This window comes from Nesoenas mayeri (assembly GCF_963082525.1).
Source record: "Nesoenas mayeri genome assembly, chromosome: 2".
In the NCBI taxonomy this organism is placed as follows: domain Eukaryota; kingdom Metazoa; phylum Chordata; class Aves; order Columbiformes; family Columbidae; genus Nesoenas; species Nesoenas mayeri.
Window position 1 is genome coordinate 134,975,228 of NC_137543.1, and position 20,754 is coordinate 134,995,981.

The 20,754-nt window shown below is 39.4% G+C and overlaps 1 protein-coding gene across 3 annotated transcripts; it reads right to left on the reverse strand.

Moving 5' to 3' along the window:
• Window positions 1-1,768: 1,768 nt before the first annotated feature.
• On the reverse strand, window positions 1,769-20,377 carry TMEM106B (transmembrane protein 106B). Of its 3 annotated transcripts, XR_013921785.1 has the most exons (9): window positions 19,861-20,221; window positions 17,192-17,413; window positions 14,087-14,150; window positions 12,722-12,881; window positions 11,544-11,684; window positions 11,403-11,452; window positions 9,275-9,358; window positions 8,327-8,380; window positions 7,642-7,682 (listed from the first exon to the last, which is right to left on the reverse strand). XR_013921785.1 is itself a non-coding variant. In XM_080338986.1 (8 exons), exons 2-8 carry the CDS (start codon window positions 17,409-17,411, stop codon window positions 7,544-7,546), a joined length of 828 nt encoding a protein of 275 aa, XP_080195112.1. In that variant the 5' UTR covers window positions 17,412-17,413; window positions 20,290-20,377; the 3' UTR covers window positions 1,769-7,543. The 3 variants fall into 3 exon arrangements, 2 of the variants coding, with proteins under 2 accessions (XP_080195112.1, XP_080195111.1); XM_080338986.1 differs by lacking the exons at window positions 9,275-9,358; window positions 19,861-20,221 and adding an exon at window positions 20,290-20,377 and having other exon boundaries at window positions 1,769-7,682; XM_080338985.1 differs by lacking the exon at window positions 9,275-9,358 and having other exon boundaries at window positions 1,769-7,682.
• Window positions 20,378-20,754: the final 377 nt, after the last annotated feature.

The following is a 20,754-nucleotide window of genomic DNA, read 5'->3' on the forward strand; positions in this document are numbered from 1 at the left end:
CTTAATCAAGTTCTAGTTTTACTGTATTAGGTGATTCACTGGCTCATGAAAAAGCAGCTCCATCATGGAGCAGTGTCAGCTCCACAGCACCCGTGGCAGCTCATTACACCGCATGCCACCTGCTACCCATACGCAGGAACTTCAAGTGAGACATCTCAGCTCTCAGGCTTAAGAGGCAGGGATTTCTGGAGGAGAAGACAAAAAACAAAACAATCCAATCAAACAAAAATGTAGAGATCTTTACCTCATCTGACATCGAGAGACTTGAAACAAAATTAAATGTGTGGCTTGGTATTCTTTAAGCTGACAGATAGACATAGTCTTCACATTGGAAGGCAATTAGTGTCATTCATCACAAGTGTATCCAAAGTTCCCAGGTGAACAGGTATTAGCACAATAACGTATCTCAAACATGTGCTCAGTTATATAAGGAAAGCTGTATGAGATGTTGAGAATGAAAGCAACCTACAGCCAGCCAAGGAAACCTCCAAAACCTTTCAGAAGTTTGTTATTTTAAGATGTCAGATCTTTCAGTAGTTAGATCTCAAAAATATCTACTTTAGGTGTTCCAGAATAGCAATTTTTAGGTCTTTAAACCTGTCCAAATTAATATCTGTTTACCTATTTTCATCATTCCCTTTCAAGCTCTCCAGATAGACGTGATGTTTGAAATGTTCCTGGTTGGAATTCACCTTTGTATTCCCCTACCTGCTCCAGACAGAAAAAACACAGGTGAGGAACCAAATCACGTAAGTTTGAAGTATTTGGATCAAATAAAACTGTTCACTGCCGAAGACGTATTTTTGCTTACCTGTCCCCAGACAGGTAGAACAAGAGAGAAGTGGTTCTTCACATGTCTTCAAGTTCTTTTTTATATATGGTAAAATACTGCTTAGAGGTTATTTTTTTTCTCCAATTTACAGTGTTCAATAAAGGCCTTGTCCAAATAGGAAACTTTGGACAAGAGTTATGATAACTGAGTGAGAAAAAGGACTGTATAAGAAAATAGCAGGCATGACTAATTTTCCCATGTAACCTTAGTATTTTTTTGTTTGGTTTTGTTTTTCTTTTTAAGTTAGCATTTATTACAGAGATCCACAAGCTGAAATAAAACAGTCTAAAAAAGCCCCACACCTTAAGCCCCCATTAGAAGTCATACCAGAACAATAATGTAGCAGTCATGAATATACAATAGGTTTCTCTAGGAGAAACATTAAAACCCCCACTAAGGTGTTCCAAAACACCTGTAACATTTGAACATGCCACAAATGCTCTGAATGCTTCAAATAAAGCCATATTCTCTGTTGTCTGGCCTTGCAGTGACCAGGCTGGGCGTGCTCAAGAAGCTGGGATACATGCAGGACAGATGCCCCCAGCTGACCAAAGGGATGGTTCCATATGGCATCATGCTCAGCAATCAAAGCTGAGGGAAAGGAGGAGGAAGGAGGGACATTTCAGGGTGACGGTGTTTGTCATCCTGTTGTGAACACCTGCCTGCTGACAGGAATAAATTCCTTATTTTGCTTCACTTGTGCACACAGCTTCGCTCCCCTATTACACTGGTTTTGTCTTGACCCATGTGTTTTCTTTCTTTTACCCTTATGATTCTCTCCCATCCCACTGGGGGGGGAAGTGTATGAGTGACTGGGTGGGGGCTCACCTGCTGGCTGGGGTCAACCCACCACCATGGCCTTGGTTCTTAACTCAGTTCCTTTAGTGGTCCAGTCTGGCAAGAGTAATTCATTCACATATGGTGCTTAGCTTTCAGATACTCCAGTTTATTACAGACTTAAAATAAAACAATATATATAAAAAAAGTAGATCACAAAGTTTTTACATCATAGAATGCCGAGAGTTACAAAAATTGAAATCATACCATTGAAAATACATGACAGCGTGTGGGAAAAATATGGGGAGATAGGGGGAAAACTTGTGAGAGATATGGAAGGAGGAAACAAAAATTAAGTCAGTTTGAAAAACAAGATGCATGACTCAAGCTTTTTTTAATAGAAAATTTAATATCATTGCGAGTCAAACAATCCTGTCTAGAAACATATTAATAATGATGTTAACTCCAGATTTTGAACCTCTAAATAACAACATCCCTTGCCCCAGTTAACTTATATTAAGATAGCTTATATCCTACAAATCATTCCCAAATACCCCTTGACTCATAGTGTTTATCATGCTTAAGCTGATAGATTGTTTGCTACACAGCTACAAGAACAACAGTTTACAATTCTTAAGTTACAAAAATAGTTATCACTCATTAGTATTTCTATACATATCTCAAGCTATTATATGCACACTCTGTACAGTGGATGTAACAGTGGTTAAGTTTGCTTCCTTAAACAAAACAAGAAAAGGAACTAAATCACTGACAGTCAGACCCCAAATATTCAGGCACAGTAATACACTTGCAGGTCTGGCACTAAATATCCCTGCCCATACAAAGCAAAAGCCATTTGAGTACCCAAAGACACATGCACCAGGCTGTTAAGACCCTTGAATGGCTGGTGGAAGAGGACAGTAAGAGGATCAGCGTGTTACTGCCACCCAACAGTCTCACACTCCGCTGCAGGGCCTGACACTGACTTCAGCTGTGCAGATTCCTTGCAGACAACTGTTCCTGTCCAACAGTACTGTCTACAGGCTGAAAAGCAGGTTTACATGACATAAGCTGTAGGACAGCAGAACAAACTACCCCAAACTGCCCCTCTGGTAATGACCAGAATTCCCACCTAAAGGTAAAATAGAAGGTGACTTCCCAAATAGACAAACACTGGTTGTTTTTGCTATACCAAATTATTGTTTTCAACATGTTTTGGTTGGGTTTTGGCTTGAGTTTATTCTTCTCCCCAACCCCGAAGCCAAAGAAACCCCATCTAGACTATTTGGCATGATCAGGGCCAACACTAACAAATGTTTTGCTGGTTGCAATAATCCATTATTGAAATACATTGGTTGTACTTACATTACTTACCCTTTCCTTTCAGAAGTAATAGTAAGCCTGGAAGCACTGCTAAGGTTGTGGCATTTTGTTAGACAGGCAAGTAAAAAATTTAGGTCTCAGACATATTACTGCTAGTCTGATTTCTCTTAACTCTTGAACTCCAGTCCACCTGATGTTAAGCTTCACACAGCTGCCCAGCTCTGAAACAAGTCACCCATTTTGGAAGATGCTGTCTGGGAATATACAGATGTCCCACTAAGATTTGGGATGTCGGAAGAAAAGCAAAACAAAACCAACCACCCCTGCCAAAGAAGGAGTGAGAAAAAAGGAACCTTAAACGCTGAATAAAAAATTACTCTTTAACATTTTCTGAATCTAGAAATCTTTCACATGCTACTCCAAGCACTATCTTTCCCATCATAAGGGCACAACACTTCAGTCTGATGGTTAAAGACCTCAACAGTTCAACCCAAGCACTTAAGAGATTCAGCGCTTAAGCAGTTTGCTTTATACACCACATGCTAAGAAGTCTAGAGTCACATTTGCAAGGTACTAGTATAAGAAATTTTTTTCACTTGAAGAACTTCAAGGACAATTTGGAGCAAAGTCAACTACAGCGTGTAGTTAAGTCTGCCAACATAAGGCTGGAAAATAATAACATTAATACCAAGATCATGAACACATCAGAAGTGCATTAAGAACTTCAAAGCTATTCCACAAAGGTAGTTATGCTTGTCCTCACAAAAGATCAAGAATTAAGCAACTAACCCCTAAATATCAAGATAAGTAAACAAACTATGAATGAGCTTCTACAGGCTTTTCCCCACACCAGGAATTCAAGAGTAAGTGTCAGGTACTACATCTTCAGTAAGAGCACTTCCCTTTAAACCTCTTCAAATAGATATTTGATGGTTAGATCTTTGAGTTTTCTTGGTGGCTTAATTTATTTTTAAAGCACCATATTTAAAATAATGTTGTTCTCCAGGTCGGAATGTTGGCCAAATAGCCAACATTTTCATGCATTTAAGTGTTCATATTAATTTACCTTGTTATAATTTTCAAATTTTACAGTAATTCTATACAGAACACATTAATTTTTGTTTTTCAGTTGTGCCATTAAAGTGCAACATCTGGACCACTGTTTTAAGAGATAACTAACAGAGCTTCCATTTTAAAGTGCAACAGGTTTTGGTACAGAAATTGCTACAAAGAATTCAAGTGAAAGGAATTAAACTAGAAATAAATCCCTTGAAATACAATACTACCATGCCACTATATATGTATCTGAGAGTATTTGAAGATTAGGGGGAAGTTGCAAGTTATGAATCACTTCACAAGAAGTCCTTCAGAAATCACCTTACACACAGGAAAACAAACAGGAGGGGAAAAAAATAAAATAAAAAATTTTTTTAAAAAAAATCACAATTCTTCAAAGCTGACCTTCTAGAGAGAATTTGTACTTATTTACAGTGAACTGAAAGGCTTGCCTTTTTATTTAAAAATCAAGATTAAAAAAAGTGAAATAATTACAGGTCCATCACTTGGATCTATTCCCACAGCTTGTTCACAAAGTTATACAAGTTAGTACTGACTTCCCTTGCTCCCTTATCATGTTTCCAAGCTCAGCCACAGAAATCAAGTCTAAGTTAAGTATTCAAACTGTTTCCCTGCTTATCAGACAAGATGCTATATTAAGATCAGTAGTTAAATTCAAATACTCATCTCATTTGGTTAGTAACATGCTGACAGTTTTGCAATGACATATGAGCACATGTGGAACCTTAAGGCTTTGATTCTCCTGTAACATAATTTGAGGGTTCACTAACAGGATCTTTACCCCACCCTTTACTTTTTAAGATGAGAATTCTTAGTCATTCAGTAAGTCTACTGCAAATTGATGGTGTTAAAGTTTACATCCATTAGACATCCCGGATGACAGACATTAAGAGTTGGATCTTCCTCCTTCCATCACACACATGGAAAGAACAAATCCACTCATAATTCTTTATTTTAAATTAGCCAATGCCAAGCATTTCATGCAATATAAGACCCACAGATTTAAGTACTTATTTTGCTCAGCATGTCCGCTGAACTGTCAAATGTCAGTATGAGTCTCAAGACTGTGTAACACTGTAGCCTGCCCTCCGCCATACTTGTTCAAGCAGCATTCACTACTGTCACCAAATAATCCTGTCATTGTGTCATTCCAGTTATTTTATATCACCTTTTATACTTTGAAGAAAAAAAATGTTTTAAATTGATATAAATATCTACCTAGAGCTGTGTTTTTTGTTTGGTTTTTTGTTTTGTTTTGTTTTGTTTTTTAAACTTTAAAAAACCCAAACCACCGCAAACCCAAACAAACAAAACCAATACTCTGGGTGTAAATGCTTGGGTCTAAAAGAAAAAGCCCATATCACTTTCTGGCAGCCTTCAGATCTGACATGATTTGAACCAGAATTCTCTCCCAACTCTCCAATATAAACAAATCTTTCTACAACAGGTAATATAGAAGAGTATACCCCTCTGCTTCTAGCTAGCTCTCCACTGTCCTGGCCTTTAGTTATCACCTCTGTCTTCTCAGTCTACCAGACAAGCTTCTGCATGCATTGTCAACCATAGGACTGAGCCTCATCTATACTCTAGGAAGATTAGAGTCACTTGTGAACTATTTTTTGTTATGATTGTAAGCTGTATTAAAGAATGTTTACTTTTCAGTGCCCAGATTCCAGAATAATTTTCAGAATGTCGCTACAGTAAGTAATCAGAATTGATTATTCCAGTTCCAGAAGTTCTCCAAAGCTAAAAGCTGACATCTTCATCTTATCAACATTTACATGAAACTGACAGTTCAGGTTCCAAATTTTTTTAAACATTCAGAATAAGTGCTCATAGCAATTCAGAGGAGAGCTTTTTGTACGGTCACTTAATATAATATATTTTAAATCAGTCTTACATCATTGATATTCTTCACCCACCCACCCAATTAGGTCTACCTAAGGAAGGCCAATAAGAGAAAACAGTAACTAGACGTGTACCTTCACTGAAATACTGGATCATAACAGATTGTTAGATGCAATAAGTTACTCAGCAGCCTTTTCCATAGTGTTTATTGTCAGTTCATTTTATATAGCTTATTTCCAGGAGGTGGGCAGCATAAAAGCTGCAAAATCTATTTTAAAAAAATATATTATTTGTTACAATGTAATAGTCTCAATAGTACCTTCTTACAGCTGCATCTTATCTGTTTCTGAAATAAAACAATCCTGATCTAGTTAATTAAAAGTTTTGTACCTAACCCATGCAATGGTCAGCCTTCAGAATCTGGACAACTTTAGATCCGAAATTTATAATCACCATGTTCGATAATAACCCCAGAAATTCTCACAGTGCAAACTAGCCTACTGAAACTATTTAACAGCTTTGTTATAGGTCACTCTCATGATTACATCAGCATTTACTCCTACAGCAAGAATTGCTTTATTCTTCCTTATGTAACTTCGATGTGAACTGTGCTCTGGAGATTCAGATGAATACTGCATTGCTTACTGAGCCTGTGCACTAAATATACATCCCCCAACATATTAATGCTTACAAGTGGCTTAGATACACAGTATATTAAAACAAGAAAAATGATGAAAATTTACAGCAAGCTGCCCAAACCCATGACCAAACAGTTTCCCACCTAGTTCCAATTGCAGAATCTTGATTTTAATAGCTGTGCTCAGAAGTTTACTAAAAAACAAAGTAAAATGACACTCTCAAAGTCTTTACTCATTCATTTTCCACAGTCTTCGATTTTTTCCTTTGTCAGTAATGATTCTTGGGGATATTCTTTGTTTTGTTTTGTTTTTAAACCCAACTTTAAATCTAACAATTTAACAATTAATTTAAATCTAACAATCTAATATACATATCCTCTGTATATCATCTCCATAGTAGTGGGGGGAACAGAATGAAAAGATGCCAGATTCTGAAAGTTACACATTCAAGTATAGTGTCTTCCAACAGAGCTTTCCTGGCTTTCACAGACTGCATGTCACCTCTAATCACATTTAGCAAATGAAAAGTAGAATCCCAAAATAAAGAACTATAGCCACTGGTTTACTAGTAGAAGTTTCACACCCAGTAATCTTGTTACTTAAGTAGTAATACTGCCAGTTTCAATAGTAAAATAGCAAGAACTGAAGTATAAACTTAAAACTTCTGAGTAGCAATTTTTTCTAAAATACTCATTAGTGACACACTTCACCTAAATACAGACATACACACAGTTACTCTAAGTTGATGTACCACACTGTAAGGAAAGGTCCCACTTCAGTTCAAGAATCTGATATTCCCCCTGCCACCACATAACTTGACAGAACTCCTTACAGGAACAGAAAGCAAACAGAAGGGGAAAACACAACATTTAACAAGTGCATCTATATACATTTTGCACGTTTTCCCTCCTTGCACCTAAAGTGAACAGGTCACCATGTTCGCTAGGCTTTACATGCACATACCCTCCCCTTCACGTAGTACCAGTCCTGTTCAAATGATCTCTGCAAGCATCAGCAGCAGTAATTCCACACTAACCAACAGGTGCTTTTATTGCGGAGGTTGAAGTACATGTAAATATTCTGACTGGCCCAGCTGGTAGGTTGTATTTCCTCCACAGTCCACATACTGGTATCTCTCCTGGGATATTTGCTCAGAGTGGCCAAAGTAAGAGGTTGTCACTGTCACTCTTAAAAAGAAAAAACAGAGGAGATATTAGTTTTGTAAGAGGCTTGAGTTTCCTATTCTAAAGATCAGTGTTTTTACATAGAGTTTTTAGGGAAAAAGTTGCAGAACAAAATATGTAATACTATTAAGAACAAAATTTTAAATAAAGTTAAAAAACAGTACTAGTTTACTGAGAAAGATTTTTCTCTATGAAAGACATTAGGTTCCTTGAGAACAGATTTTTTTTTCTAAAGAAGATGGTAAAGCTCGTCTTTACTCTATAACTTGCTTTGCAAAGAGAAAGCAAATTATTAGACAAGCTAAAGCATGTAACTGCTTCAAGATCACAAAGACCTCAGCAATTTTTGAACAGTGGCTGACACACAAACTCATTTCAAAGCATCTGAGACCTTAGTTCCATAGCTACAGCCCAACTGCGGAACAGATCCATTAACAACAGTTACACCTATTCGAGTGTCTTTACCAGAACCTGACAAAAGACACAGCTCAGTTTCATGAACTATGAAGCTACTACACTAGAAAGCAAGTTGATTTAATTTCATCTATAATGCACAGACTCCAGGATTAAGTATTTGAGCAATATTTCAATAAGAATTACAAGGATTTTGAAGTTGCTTTCAAAAAATAGGAATTTTCCATACTTACTGCATCATCACTACTATGTTATGTACTTTGATAGATGCTAAAGTACAGAAGTCACTGCAAAAAACAAAAACAACTGTTAGATTTGCATCAAGCTTTACAGGTAATTATCTAAAGAGCAACAATTGTGGTTTCAACTGGATTCTGCTATCTGCGTATATGGAGACTATAGAGTTGCTAGCAATGACAACTAAAATACTTCTTGAAAAAACACTACCAGGGATTGTTTATTCACCTAGTCTACTTTTATATACATAGTCTTGTCTTCACATGAACTATATTCACATGTGCTTGCTTACATATAATGCTTGCCAACAAAAGCATCCTGTGAAACTAATCAAAGTTAACCTGAACAACAAATTAAAGCACATCAATAACAGTCACTAATGAAGACTTTTACTATGAAGAGATATAGACAATAATTTGTTGCAATTCAACTTCATGTGACATTTATATATAGAAAGAAAAATTTAAAATAAAAGATAATTTTTTTTACAATTGAGGTGGTGAAACATTGGAATGTGTTGCCTAGAGAGAGGGTAAATGCCCCATCCCTGGAAACATTCAAGGCCGGGCTGCATGGGGCTCTGAACAGCCTGATGTAGTTGAAGATGTCCCTGCTCACTGCAGGGGGTTGGACTTGATGAGCTTTGAAGGTCCCTTCCAACCCAAACTATTCTATGATCAATGGTATGCCAACTTCAGTATCTTTTCTTGTAAAAGCAGCAATTTATATGGAAGGGGAAAAAAAAAAAAAGCCCTGAAGGCTTGTTATTCTTGGTCAAAAAGTACCAAGAACTTTGGAAAGTAACTTCTTTTTTGCACTCCTCCACTTTCTGTATTATGCATCATGACCTTTAAACAACCTGCAGAGATTTTTCAAGTCAGAGTTATTGTTTGCTTGTGAGATGCCCTGCTAAGACTTACATCTTCTGATGTACACTTACATACCAGTTACACAGAGCGCTATTTAAGTGTATACCTTCCCTTCCCTCCTCCTTAAATTAATTGCTCTTGGTCACAAATTTATCAGCTCTGGAATGAAAAGCGTGTGGTCAGTGCAAGAAGATTGTGTGGCAGCAACCTACAAGATTTGCATGCCATTGTCATTCTTTTCCCCAGCACCAAACATTATCATGAAGTATTGAACACTGAATAAACAGAAGTGAACCAAATGATATGAAAATACAAATAAAATAGTTTGGTATTAAAAATACTTTTATATTGGTATCTATAGTAATGACAAATATTTGGATTTTTTTTCCTGCTAGGCTTGAAGCAGGATTTAATTAGACCATAATACCAGAGACTTTCAGTTATAGTAGTTTTCTAATCCAAAATACAGACAACATGTAACATCACACAAATCCAGCTCGTACCCAACAGCACATACTAGCCAACAAGCAGAGAGGTACACCACCAACACACTCTTGTTTTAAGTCCAGAGTATCTGGAAATAAGTCTTTCTTAAAAAAACAAAAGCCCCCAAAACAAACACACCACACAGCACAACACTGTAGCTAGGAAACTACAGTGAAGGTAAACGTCACATAGAGCCAGTTCTCTAAAATAAATGTATGATGCCGATTTCATCATACAGGCCTGCTGGAGCCAGATGACTGTATGCAGACACTTCAGGTCTCTAAGGTCTCCTGTGTTCAACCTAAGCTGATTTTACAGGACAGAAGGACACACACTCTCCAGGATCCAAACAAGCAGCTAGTTATGACTAACACAAGATCTAAATGGACTAGCTGGGGAAACGTGAAAATACAATACTATCTGTATTATCCTAGCGCCTTCCTTGGAAATGTAAATATTTGTGTGTGGAGAAAAAACCCAAATAGTAACTAATACAAAACCTCACTGAGACTAGCTGAAGCTGTCAGCTGGGTGTTCAAACTAAGGAAGCCTATGAGCTGTTTCCAGGGTTATTCCACACAGTGAACCCAGGCTTTCAAGACTCACAGTACAGTGAAGGAGCAGAGCCCCATCAACAACAATAACTGTTAACAGGTCAAGCAGAGCAGCTTTTGCCTGTCCGCGTCTCTCTATACACCCAAAGTCATCCAGTTTTGTTTTGTTTTTTTTTTTTAAGATTAATGACCAGTTTGCAGTTAAAAGTCACAGCTATTGTTGGCAACAAACTCTCAACAGCATTACTGAAGTTAAGGTCACAGTACTGATCATGAAAGAAGTTTCAGTACATTATTGCACACCAAAAGCAAGACTACGTAGGTACAAAAAATGAGCTCTATGAAGGCCACATTTATTTATTCCTCTTGCATCCCAAGCACAGATTCACAGGATTCAGGGTTTACATAAACCTAACTTATATTCCTTTAAGAAGTGACAGAGATATAATAAAATAAAACACTTTCCGCTTATTTGAAGTTAGCTCCCAATTTGCTATTTCGTATCTATTTCTATTTACTCCAACACTTCAAAGCTATAAAAGTTCTCTCCCACCCCAAAGGGGCTGCCATCCACTGGAACTGCACACAGACCAGAAGTTTCAGCAGTTACCTCTTTCTGTTTAGTATGAATTCCAGTGTAAAAGAAGTAACATCTGGTTTTGTTACTAAGATATACTGAGCTAATAGTATGCTGGTCAAATGAACTTTCAGAAGCTATGAATAAAACAGCTTAAAAGTTCAAAGAACAGATGTAAACACTGCTTACACCAATGTATGCACATTGTCTGAAGAAAAAAATACAAATTAGTCTCTAATTTGCATAGAATTAAATACAAATTCCCTCTACCACCAGAGAAGTCTGTGGGAAAGTTACTAGAGAACATTTTGGGGGAACACACCTGCACTTTCTGCCCCCAAAGCAGTGGATCGTAGCTATTGCCAGGGCCTAAAACATTGGGATACAGATACCATTCAAAGCGGTGGAACAGCAAGCCACTATGTGAAACTATTGAAACAACCGTGGCTCAACTATTTCTCAGTACTATGAAACTCATACAAAGAAAATGCTGCATCAACTCTGCAAATACATTTCTGCTGACTTGTTTAGCACCATTGTAATTTTTAGTAGGACCCATGTGATATTTAGAGGCGAGTACACTTACAACATGTAGCTCATTTCATCTTGTATGACGGTGGGCACCATATAGTCAATCTGAAAAAAATAAAAGCAATGAAAACACAAATCAGTAGATTTATAGAAGATGATTAACACTCATTCAAGTTTGAAAGCCTGTCTTATTTACCTGTTTCATATCCAGAGGACCAATGTTGGTGATGTTGTTTAGCCGTGCTTTGCCAATAACTGTTTTTGAAAACTGAACTTGGGCTGTGATATTTGCCACTTCAACAGAGTAATAGTTGTTGTTTGTTATATTTAGAGTGTTCTGGAAAAACAAAACAAAACAAACACAAAACACTAATAGCTATCCTTTCTGATGAGCACACATTTTCAAATTTGTGCCTGAGACAGGAATATCAGAAATCATGCGAGTATATTTCCGTGCGTTCTAGGATTGGTAGCAAGGAAGGTAAGGGACAATAACTTAAAATCTTTCTCAGGTTTTTGGTGTGTGTTTTTGTGTGTGTGTGTGTGTGTGTGTGAATATACTGAGCAGCAAAACTTCTGCACGACTTCCCTAGTGACCACCCTCCACTGCAAATCCTGCATTTCTTCTTATCCTCAACTATTCCTCCCAGGAAATTTAGAATCACAGAACCTCAGCTTTGTCAGTTGCTCCTCACACGACTTGTGTTCCAGACCCTTCACAAGCTTTACTGCTTTTCTTTGGACTCACTCCAGCACCTCAATGTCTTTCTTGCAGTAAGGGACACAAAACTGAACACAGGATTTGAGATGCAGCCTCACCAGTGCCAAATACAGGGGGACAATCACTTCCCCCATCCTGCCGGCCACGCGATTTCTGTTACAAGCCAGGATGGCTGTCATTTAGCTATCACAGGACCTTCTTATCCCATAGCTGCTTTGCTCTATTTAAAATGAGGAACTCTAGCAGAAGTCTTTAGGTAATCCTATATTGACAGCATTACCAAAAAGTCAAGAAGCATGTGAAGTTTTAAAGGGGATAAGAAATCATTTTTCCTCAAAACCAGTTTTGCTAAGATGCATAATACCAGGACTGTATTTGATAGTGTTCCTACATACACACTCTACATGTCACCCACATTCCAAAAATAATGCAGAGAACTCCAAAGTCACTGTTTCCATGAGAAGAACAGACCCAACAGTAGCTTGCAACTACACCTCTATTAGCTTTACATACTGGAACCAGCCACAGCAGGGCCAGTTACATTTTTCAAACTGGTCATTATATCTGCTTGTATTTAAGGCACTAAACTGTCACAGTAGTACCTCTTGTTGCATTTATCCATTACAGATGTCCAAGCAGATAGCTAGACTTACCGTAATATTTAGATATATTATACGTCTACTCTGTTCGTAGTTGACATATACTGACTTCACACCAATGTATTCAACATCGATTGAGCGAGGAAACAAGAAGAATACGGCCAGCCCAGAAAGCAGTAAACATACAACTACAGAAGCAGTCACGTAGAGCTTTCTGGGGAATAAAAGAACACATTTCAGAGTCAAAAGCATGTTAAACAATAGTGGCATGTTATTTTCCTTTAAGTGATAAGGAGCTTGACTAGTCAATACAACTAGTTCAGCCTATTTCTAGCTTCCATTAGTTTCCAACTGAGGGGAAAAAAAACAACACTATGTTGTCCTTCAAATCTATGTCTCAAACAGAAATGTTACTCTCGTATATACAGCAGAAATCAATTGTCAAAACATGCTGTTATCCCAACATTTTTAACTTACAGAGGAAAACAGAAGAGGTAAATATTTATGTACTTTGAAACATAAGCACTTCCTCTTAAAATTTATTTATAGCAGAACTTGTGTCATTCTGCAGGACTCTTGCACAATACACCCAGAAAGAAGAATAAAGCTCTTACATGCCTCACACAGAATTATTTGTCAGAAGAGACTTTTAAGGAAAGTGTTAGGCTCCTGCTAAGGAACAGGAAATTCACAATTAACCTAAGCTGATAAAAAAATACACAAATAAAAGGCTCAACTGAAGCTTCAATTTTCTCAAAATTAGAATACTAAAGTAACATGTTTCAAATTTGTACTATTACTACATCAGACATATGATTGAGAAGAGCATTATGTGAAGTTACTGTATTTTCTTTCCTGACACGCATTTCCGTTTACTACAGAAACATCCAAAAATTAAGGAAACAAAACAACCAACAACAACAAACACACACTCTCCACACAAAAACAGTCAGAACAAAAAGCCCTAAGCTCTGTAGTTAAACCTTTAAGTAGGTCGTAGAAAAGAAAGTTACATATGTTATATCAGAATGATGAATTCACTGATTTTGCTAGCTGCTCAGAGCTTTACAAATTAATTTCCAGGTGACTTATTTTGTAGGAGTGGTCTAAAGCAGTTATCACTTTACCCAGACTTTAACACTGGAGATACATTTGCTTAGATCAATCAAAATGATACAGTATTACTTGGCTTTGTAAGACATACTGTGATGGGAGTAGGCATACCTGTTACTCAATAACTCTCCAAGAGTTAGAGATTAAGGTTGATATTACAAGGAGGATTCTTTCAATACTGAATGCAAGAAAACATTCCAGTGACTTTTGCTTGATTATTCTTAACACCATCTCCTTTAAACTGCTGAATTTTAACTAGAAGAGAGAAACTAACTGTAGATTCATGTACCACAACTATTAACTTACGTTCTTCTTGGCCTTAGTCTCTGATCACTGTATGGAATTAATGCTACCAGCTGATTTTCCTGACCTGGAAATAAAAACACCATTTCAGAATTTAAACAAAGAATAAGTATTCTTTCAGTTGCTTCAAATAAAGAACACCTGTTATAACTTAATGGCACCAAAGAATAAATACTAAAGATAAACATTTACATTCCAGATAAGGGCCCAAGTAGAATATTTCTGTAGCTTAGGTCACCTTCTGAAATAGGTCATGGCTTACACAATGTGGAAAGGAAAAACCACCAAGCCCACAAAGACCAAAACAGTAACAAGTTCTGCCTCTGCACTGCATACATCCTCACGAGGCAGCATGCCTCTGGCACAATTTTCTCAGAAGAAATGGAGGTACATAACAGCTTTCAGCTCTCTCTGTCAGACCATATGAAATCACAGGAAAAAAAAACATTTAGAAGCTCAGGCAGTAAGAACCAATCCAGAAGGCATTCTACATGTACTCTTCTGAAAAGCAGAAGACGGATTTGTTTAAAAACAAACACCTATATCAGTTTGGCCAGCTTGGCAACACAAGTTATACATACATTGTATTTCAGAAGTCACTAGCATATATGATACAACCATTCCTTACAGGACTGAGCAGCAGCACTCTGCAAGTCAAAGAAGTATCTACTGGAAATTCTCCAAGCAACAAGTTACTTCACTAGACAGCATTTTTAAGAGGGGATATCTTAACAGTAGAAATAAAAAACCACAACCACAGATGTTTTAAATACATAGACTACATCTGTTTCTATAGCTTTTGCAATTTGCTCTACAAGAAAATGGAATTGAGATTTATCTATATGAGAAGAGAGAGGTCTCAAGACCCAGTCAGATTTGCATTTTTTAAGTCAATTGCAACACGACCAGCATTATCACTTAGCTAATCAACCATTATATCACATGACAGTCATCCCTCCTAGTCATGCAGTCATTCTGTGAACACTTAATTTTCCTCCTCTCCCCTCAATAAAACCTAAACATTATTTTTTTTAAGTACTGAGGAATAATTAAAAAGACAGTGTTATTTCTTCTAATAACTCATCTGAAGTTCTAGCTTTAATAATATTATTTCATGAGAACTTATGGACAACATGCATTTTTAATAGTTACTGCAAAATGTTTAATACTTAGACAAATGTGAGTTAATTTATCACATCCAAGAATCCTCCAAAAAATAAGCTTTTGAACACAAGAATCCTGCTACTACTGCATTTTAACTAGCACTATAAGTTTGGCATCAATATTATCAAATCTTTCAAGTTACCAAGCAAACCGTCTTCTCTGTAGTCTTTTGGTTAAGATAGCTTTTCCACACTTCAAATTTGCTGACTTCAGAGGTACTCAAAGAATACATCGTAGTATAAAGTTTAACAGCTAACATACAAATCCCTTATTTTCAATCGTTTAAATATTCTGAGCCCCTGCCACTTATTCTCAGGTGAGACAGAAGTATTTGTGAACTATACCAGAACCAAATTTGAGTGAAGCACATGTACAAGGGCAATATGTCAGACATCAGCCAGTTTTCCCAAGCTGCTGGTCAAAATCAGTTCTGACGGCTTTTATACCCCATAATCTGACTATGTTGGACAAGAGTTCTGGCAAAAGCAACACAGTCTCAAACATTAAACTTTCTCATCAGTTCCTCCCCTCAGTAAAGGGAAGATCTTACAGCTGAAGCAGAAGGCTGTGCTTTGGCACACTGCATTTGCCACTCTCTCCTTGCCCAGTTTCAGACATCCTGCATTCTCCTTTCAAAGGTCTGTTTCTAAACAGATGGCTTACCATATAGAACTGTAATAAAGCAAAATGTTTTATTAAAAGAAAAGGGAAAGCAAAGGATGAGAGCATCAAGCAAACAAAACCAGCAGAGGGGAAACAGTCCAGGAGGTTCCTGGAGTGCATGGAAGACAACTTCCCGACACAGTGAGGGAGACAACTAGGGCAGGCGCCTCACTGGACCTGTTTGTGAACAGAAAAGGACTTGTGGGAAAAAGTGATGGTTAGAGGTCGTCCTGGGCACAGCGATCGTGAAACAACAGAATTTTTGATTCTCAGGGAAGTCAAGAGGATGGTCAGCAGAACTGCCACCTTGGACTTCTGGAGGGCAGACATTGACCTGTTTAGGAGGTTGGCTGGCAGAGTCACTTGGGAGGCAGTCCTGAAAGGCAAAGGAGTCCATGAAGGCTGGTCTCTCTTCAAGAAGGAAATCTTAGAGGTGCAGGAACAGTCTGTTCCCATGTGCCAAAAGACAAGCCAGTGGAACAGACCACCAGCCTGGCTGAACAGAGACCTTCAGCTGGTGCTCAGGAATAAAAGGAGAATTTATGACCTTCGGAAGAATGGGCAGGCAACTCAGGAGGACTATGAGGATGTCATGAGGTTATGCAGGGAGAAAATCAGAAGGGCCAAAGCCCAACTAGAACTTAAACTGGCTACTGCCATGAAAGATACTGAACAAAATGTTTCTATAAATACATTTACAACAAAAGGAGGGCTAGGGAGAATCTCCATCCTTTACTGGACTCAAGGGGAAACTTAGTGACAAAGGATGGGGAAAAGGCTAAGGTACTTAATGCCTCTTTGCTTCAGTCTTTAATAGTAAGACCAGTTTTTCTCTGGGTACTCAGCACCCTGAGCTGGAAGACAGGGAAGGGGAGCAGAATGAAGAATGAGGCCCCCATAGTCCAAGGGGAAATGGTTGGCAACCTGCTACACCACTTGGACATACACAGGTTTAAAATATGTGGTTAAAAAAAAGATGCAATAAAAAGTCACAAAACTAAAGGTTTAGAACTTGCAACAACTAGGTATATGTGCAAATATAAAGCTGAGAACCAAGGAACACTAGAATTGAACAGATAAGAGAACACCTAACAGGTAACAGCCAAAGCTGGCTCAATTTATGTGTCATTCATCCAGTGTAATGTTTAGTACTAAGACGTCAAAAAGATGAAAAAAAATCATCCTGACTTGGGAAGTTACTTGTTACAGATTATTATAGTTATAACTGCACAAGTTTCTGAAGTAAATTTATAGATTAAAAAGGAAATATAGAAAATTTACCTCGTGGAATTCTTCCTGTTCCCTGGCAAGTTGGGCAAGTGACGCTGTCTCTGCCTGTAAATTCCACATAGGGAAACTGCGATACATCTCCACATCTGCCATCTTCATTGTGCAATTCTGAGTGAACTAACCCATTCCTCATATTATCAGACACCGTGCCTCCATCATAGCCATCTTCCTTGCATGTGTGCATAGGCAGGTGAGAAAGTGATTTTCCCATGTCTAAAATAAAAGTTAGAAGAAAGTTTTCAGGAAGAATGATTCAAACCAGGCCTGCATTTTATTCCGTATCAGGTAACTACTTGTCTACGGTCATTACTCCAATAAGATTCCTGTTGCCTTCTGATCCCTTATGACCTTCAAAGCATTAAGGCCTGGTCAAACTGGAGTCAATCCCAAATTGTAACAACCTGAACTAAATGGAACATTTGTGCAGACCATCTAATATGCTCAACATGTAGGGGGACCAAAGAGAGGCTTTTATGCTAGCATAGTACAATAGCTGGCAAAAGGCTGCAACAGTCTCACAGTGCTTTTCAAAGGGTTGTTATCACAGAGACGTTCACACAACACATCAATCTCTATTTAGAAAAAGAAAAAATTCAAGACTTTCTTGCTCTAAAAACCAAGTTCACAAATTTCAGTTGATTACACACACACACACACTACAAGTCAAATTCTAATAAGCTCTCAAGGTTGGACTTGTTTTGTTTTACTGAGAACATGGAATCAGCTACTAGCTTCCAAGTTCCAAAACATAGATCTCCAGGTGTTTAAACTGATAATTCCCTTCAACCCTCAAGAGCGTCAATTCACACGACAGTAAAGGAAAACAATGGGAGCTACTTTAATGCTCTCAATATATAGCACTTATAAAGACTTGTTAAAAAAAAAAAAGTATTAATCACAATAGCAATTTTTGCTACCTATGGAAATGTAAACATTTTCTCATTACTATAGTTTTTCAGCCATACCACTGAAAATACTTTGAAACATACAACACTCGAAATTTAAAGCCATACAAGTGGAAATCTTCCTAAGTAATTCGACAACCACCAAGAAGTCCCAGTTCCTGTTTCAGTAAATATCTAGTAATATTTTATTCATTTAAGCCATGGAACCCTTACAAGAAGGAAAACTATTTATCCTTATGTTGATACAGCACTTTTTAAACATTTTACATTTGGAGAGCTGTTCAATAATGGGAATTATTTAAATAAAATATAAAGTATTGAGTTATTGAAAAACGTTCCCTGAAAAAGTTGTTGACAATTATTCCACATGCAGTTTTTCCTTGATGTTCTCCTTGTAGCTGACCTACAGACTTCAGGCTATGAAACCTGAGTCTTGCAGCTTAGGCAATAGCTGCCACAGTTACAGGTCTGAACGCTTCAGGATCAATCCCTGGTGCTGTTGTGTTAAAACTATTCAATTTACCTGTTCTACTCATGGTAGGCTCAGGCTATGTCTACATTAACTACTAAACACACAGAACAAGCAGCAACTCCACAAAAATAAACACTTATTAGGGATCCAATATCCACAATACACATGGTTTTGCAGGTTTATTTCATACTAGTTCCAGTCTAGACTGAACACTCACTGACAACTGAAGTGCGCTTTCTGTTTGTAGCTTCTTCCAAAAGGAAGGGAGTTCACGCACTCCCAGGTCACATTGTGCCATGAACCAGAGTGCAACAAGTGAGGATGACTGGGAATTCACTTCAGGAACACACCCTTAATTTGAATTAAAATACTAATGCACATGTATCCTCCAATGCCAACTGTACTTGTGCTTCAATAATAAGAATTTAATAGTGTTTTTCTGCTGCCACAGGCACGTCTCGGTTCACAAATGAGAAAACAGACAATGTTCAAGTGAAAAATGTTCCTTCAGCACGCTCTGCCCTTTGCCCCCCAAAACAAACATGGACCCTTATTACAGCTGACCAAAACTCAAGAATGCTTTGTATTTTTATCCAGAGCTTATATGCTGAACAATAGTAGAGCTAAAAATAGACCATCTTTATATGTGACAGCCTCTACACTGTCACCAGAGTCACAAACCCTACTTCCTTAACAGCTGTGCTTTGACCCAGTCTCTCCCTGGTAACTGATGGACACACTCCAGTCTCCTTGGACTTGTCTGGGTTTCCTTGAACTCACTGTCTGTAAGAAAGAATTTAGTAAATTAAAAAGTATGTTGTGATATGGGAATTGAATTTAAGACTGCGTCCTTCAGAGTGCTCTGGCTCTGCAGCAGGACAGTACACAGACAAAACCCAAACAACGTCCCACGCACACAGAACCACCACATCTTGAGTTACACAGGAGACTTGGGAAAAATACTTCTTGTTTAGAAACCCAGTGAAACTTCAAAGAGTTAAGCTAGATTGCTATACTTCTTCAAAGAGTTAGAGTGGCATTCTTACCCCTTATATGCAAATATATGAACTTGAAGTTACAAACCTACTTCTTCTTCAAAACAGGAAAAGATTTTGAAATACAACCATCTCCTGGCCTGTCAGCTGTGTCTGAATCACAGGCATCACAAGTGCCTCCAAAACAGAGAACGCAGCAGGGTCAGGCAATGACTTGGCAGCCACAAACTTGCTCAGCACAGGTGGGCACCTCCAGTGCCACCTTTCACAGCCGCTTTACAGACCCACCTCTCAGACACAGCCCGCTCGGTAAGGCTGACGCTGCCAAAACCATAGAAGTCAAGAACCGCCCTGAGATTCAAGGCCCGTCAGGCCAGAGCAGCAGCTGCTCTCGCAAACATGGCGAAGTTTCCAGCCGGCAGACGCAGACCAAGGCCCGGAGATCTCGGCCGCTACCGGGCTGACCCGGGCCGGCCCCGCAGCCGCCCGGCCGGAGGTCTCGGCGCCAAGTGGGGCGGGCAGCAGCCCCGGCCGCCCGGGGATCAGCAAAACCCCGCCGCGGGCCTGCCCAGGCCTCGCCGAAACCCACGAACCGCAGCAACAGCCCCCGTCCGGCCGCCCAGCTCCGGCAGGGCCTCGCAGCCACAGGCCGCGCTCAGCCCGGCTCCCGCCCCAGGCCCGCCGCCTCCCCCCCACCGCAGCAGCGGCTCTCCCCACCTGCGGCGCGGGCAGGGCAGGGCGGGCTGCGCCGGGCACAGGGGTCGGCAGAACCGCGGGTTCCAGGTGCAGCGCAGATGCCCCGGCGCTAAACCCCAGGCCCGGGCCGTGCGCAGGCGCGGGGGGGCGGTGCCGCCTCGGTCCTGTCCCGCCGCTCTCAGCTGCGGGCGGTGCTGGGCCTGGCACACCCAGGGGGCGTGGGGGTTCCGAGCCGCCGGTCTCGCCGCTGGGCGCTGCGCTGCGCTGGCCGTGGCTGCTGCTGCCCGGCCGTGCTGGGGCGGACCGTGTCTCATCTCCGGGAGGGGGGAATCGGGCCCGGGAATCGCACAGAAACCGCCGGCTCGGCGTGAGGCGGTGCCCGGGCTGAGGAGTGAATGGTGCTCCCGGGCCCGGGGGGTGAAGCAAAAGCAGGAGAAAAGGAAATCAGGGGGCGGTGCGGCCCCTGTGCGCAGCTGGTGACGGGGA

Coding starts and splice junctions, on each gene's coding strand:
- TMEM106B (XM_080338985.1), bottom strand. CDS start 19,906: ATGGTTTTGGCAGCGTCAGCCTTACCGAGCGGGCTGTGTCTGAGAG. Junction 17,414..19,860: donor GAGCGGGCTGTGTCTGAGAG/GTGGGTCTGTAA, acceptor CTTTTATTTTAG/ACATGGGAAAATCACTTTCT. Junction 7,683..8,326: donor AACATAGTAGTGATGATGCA/GTAAGTATGGAA, acceptor TTTCTTTTTAAG/AGTGACAGTGACAACCTCTT.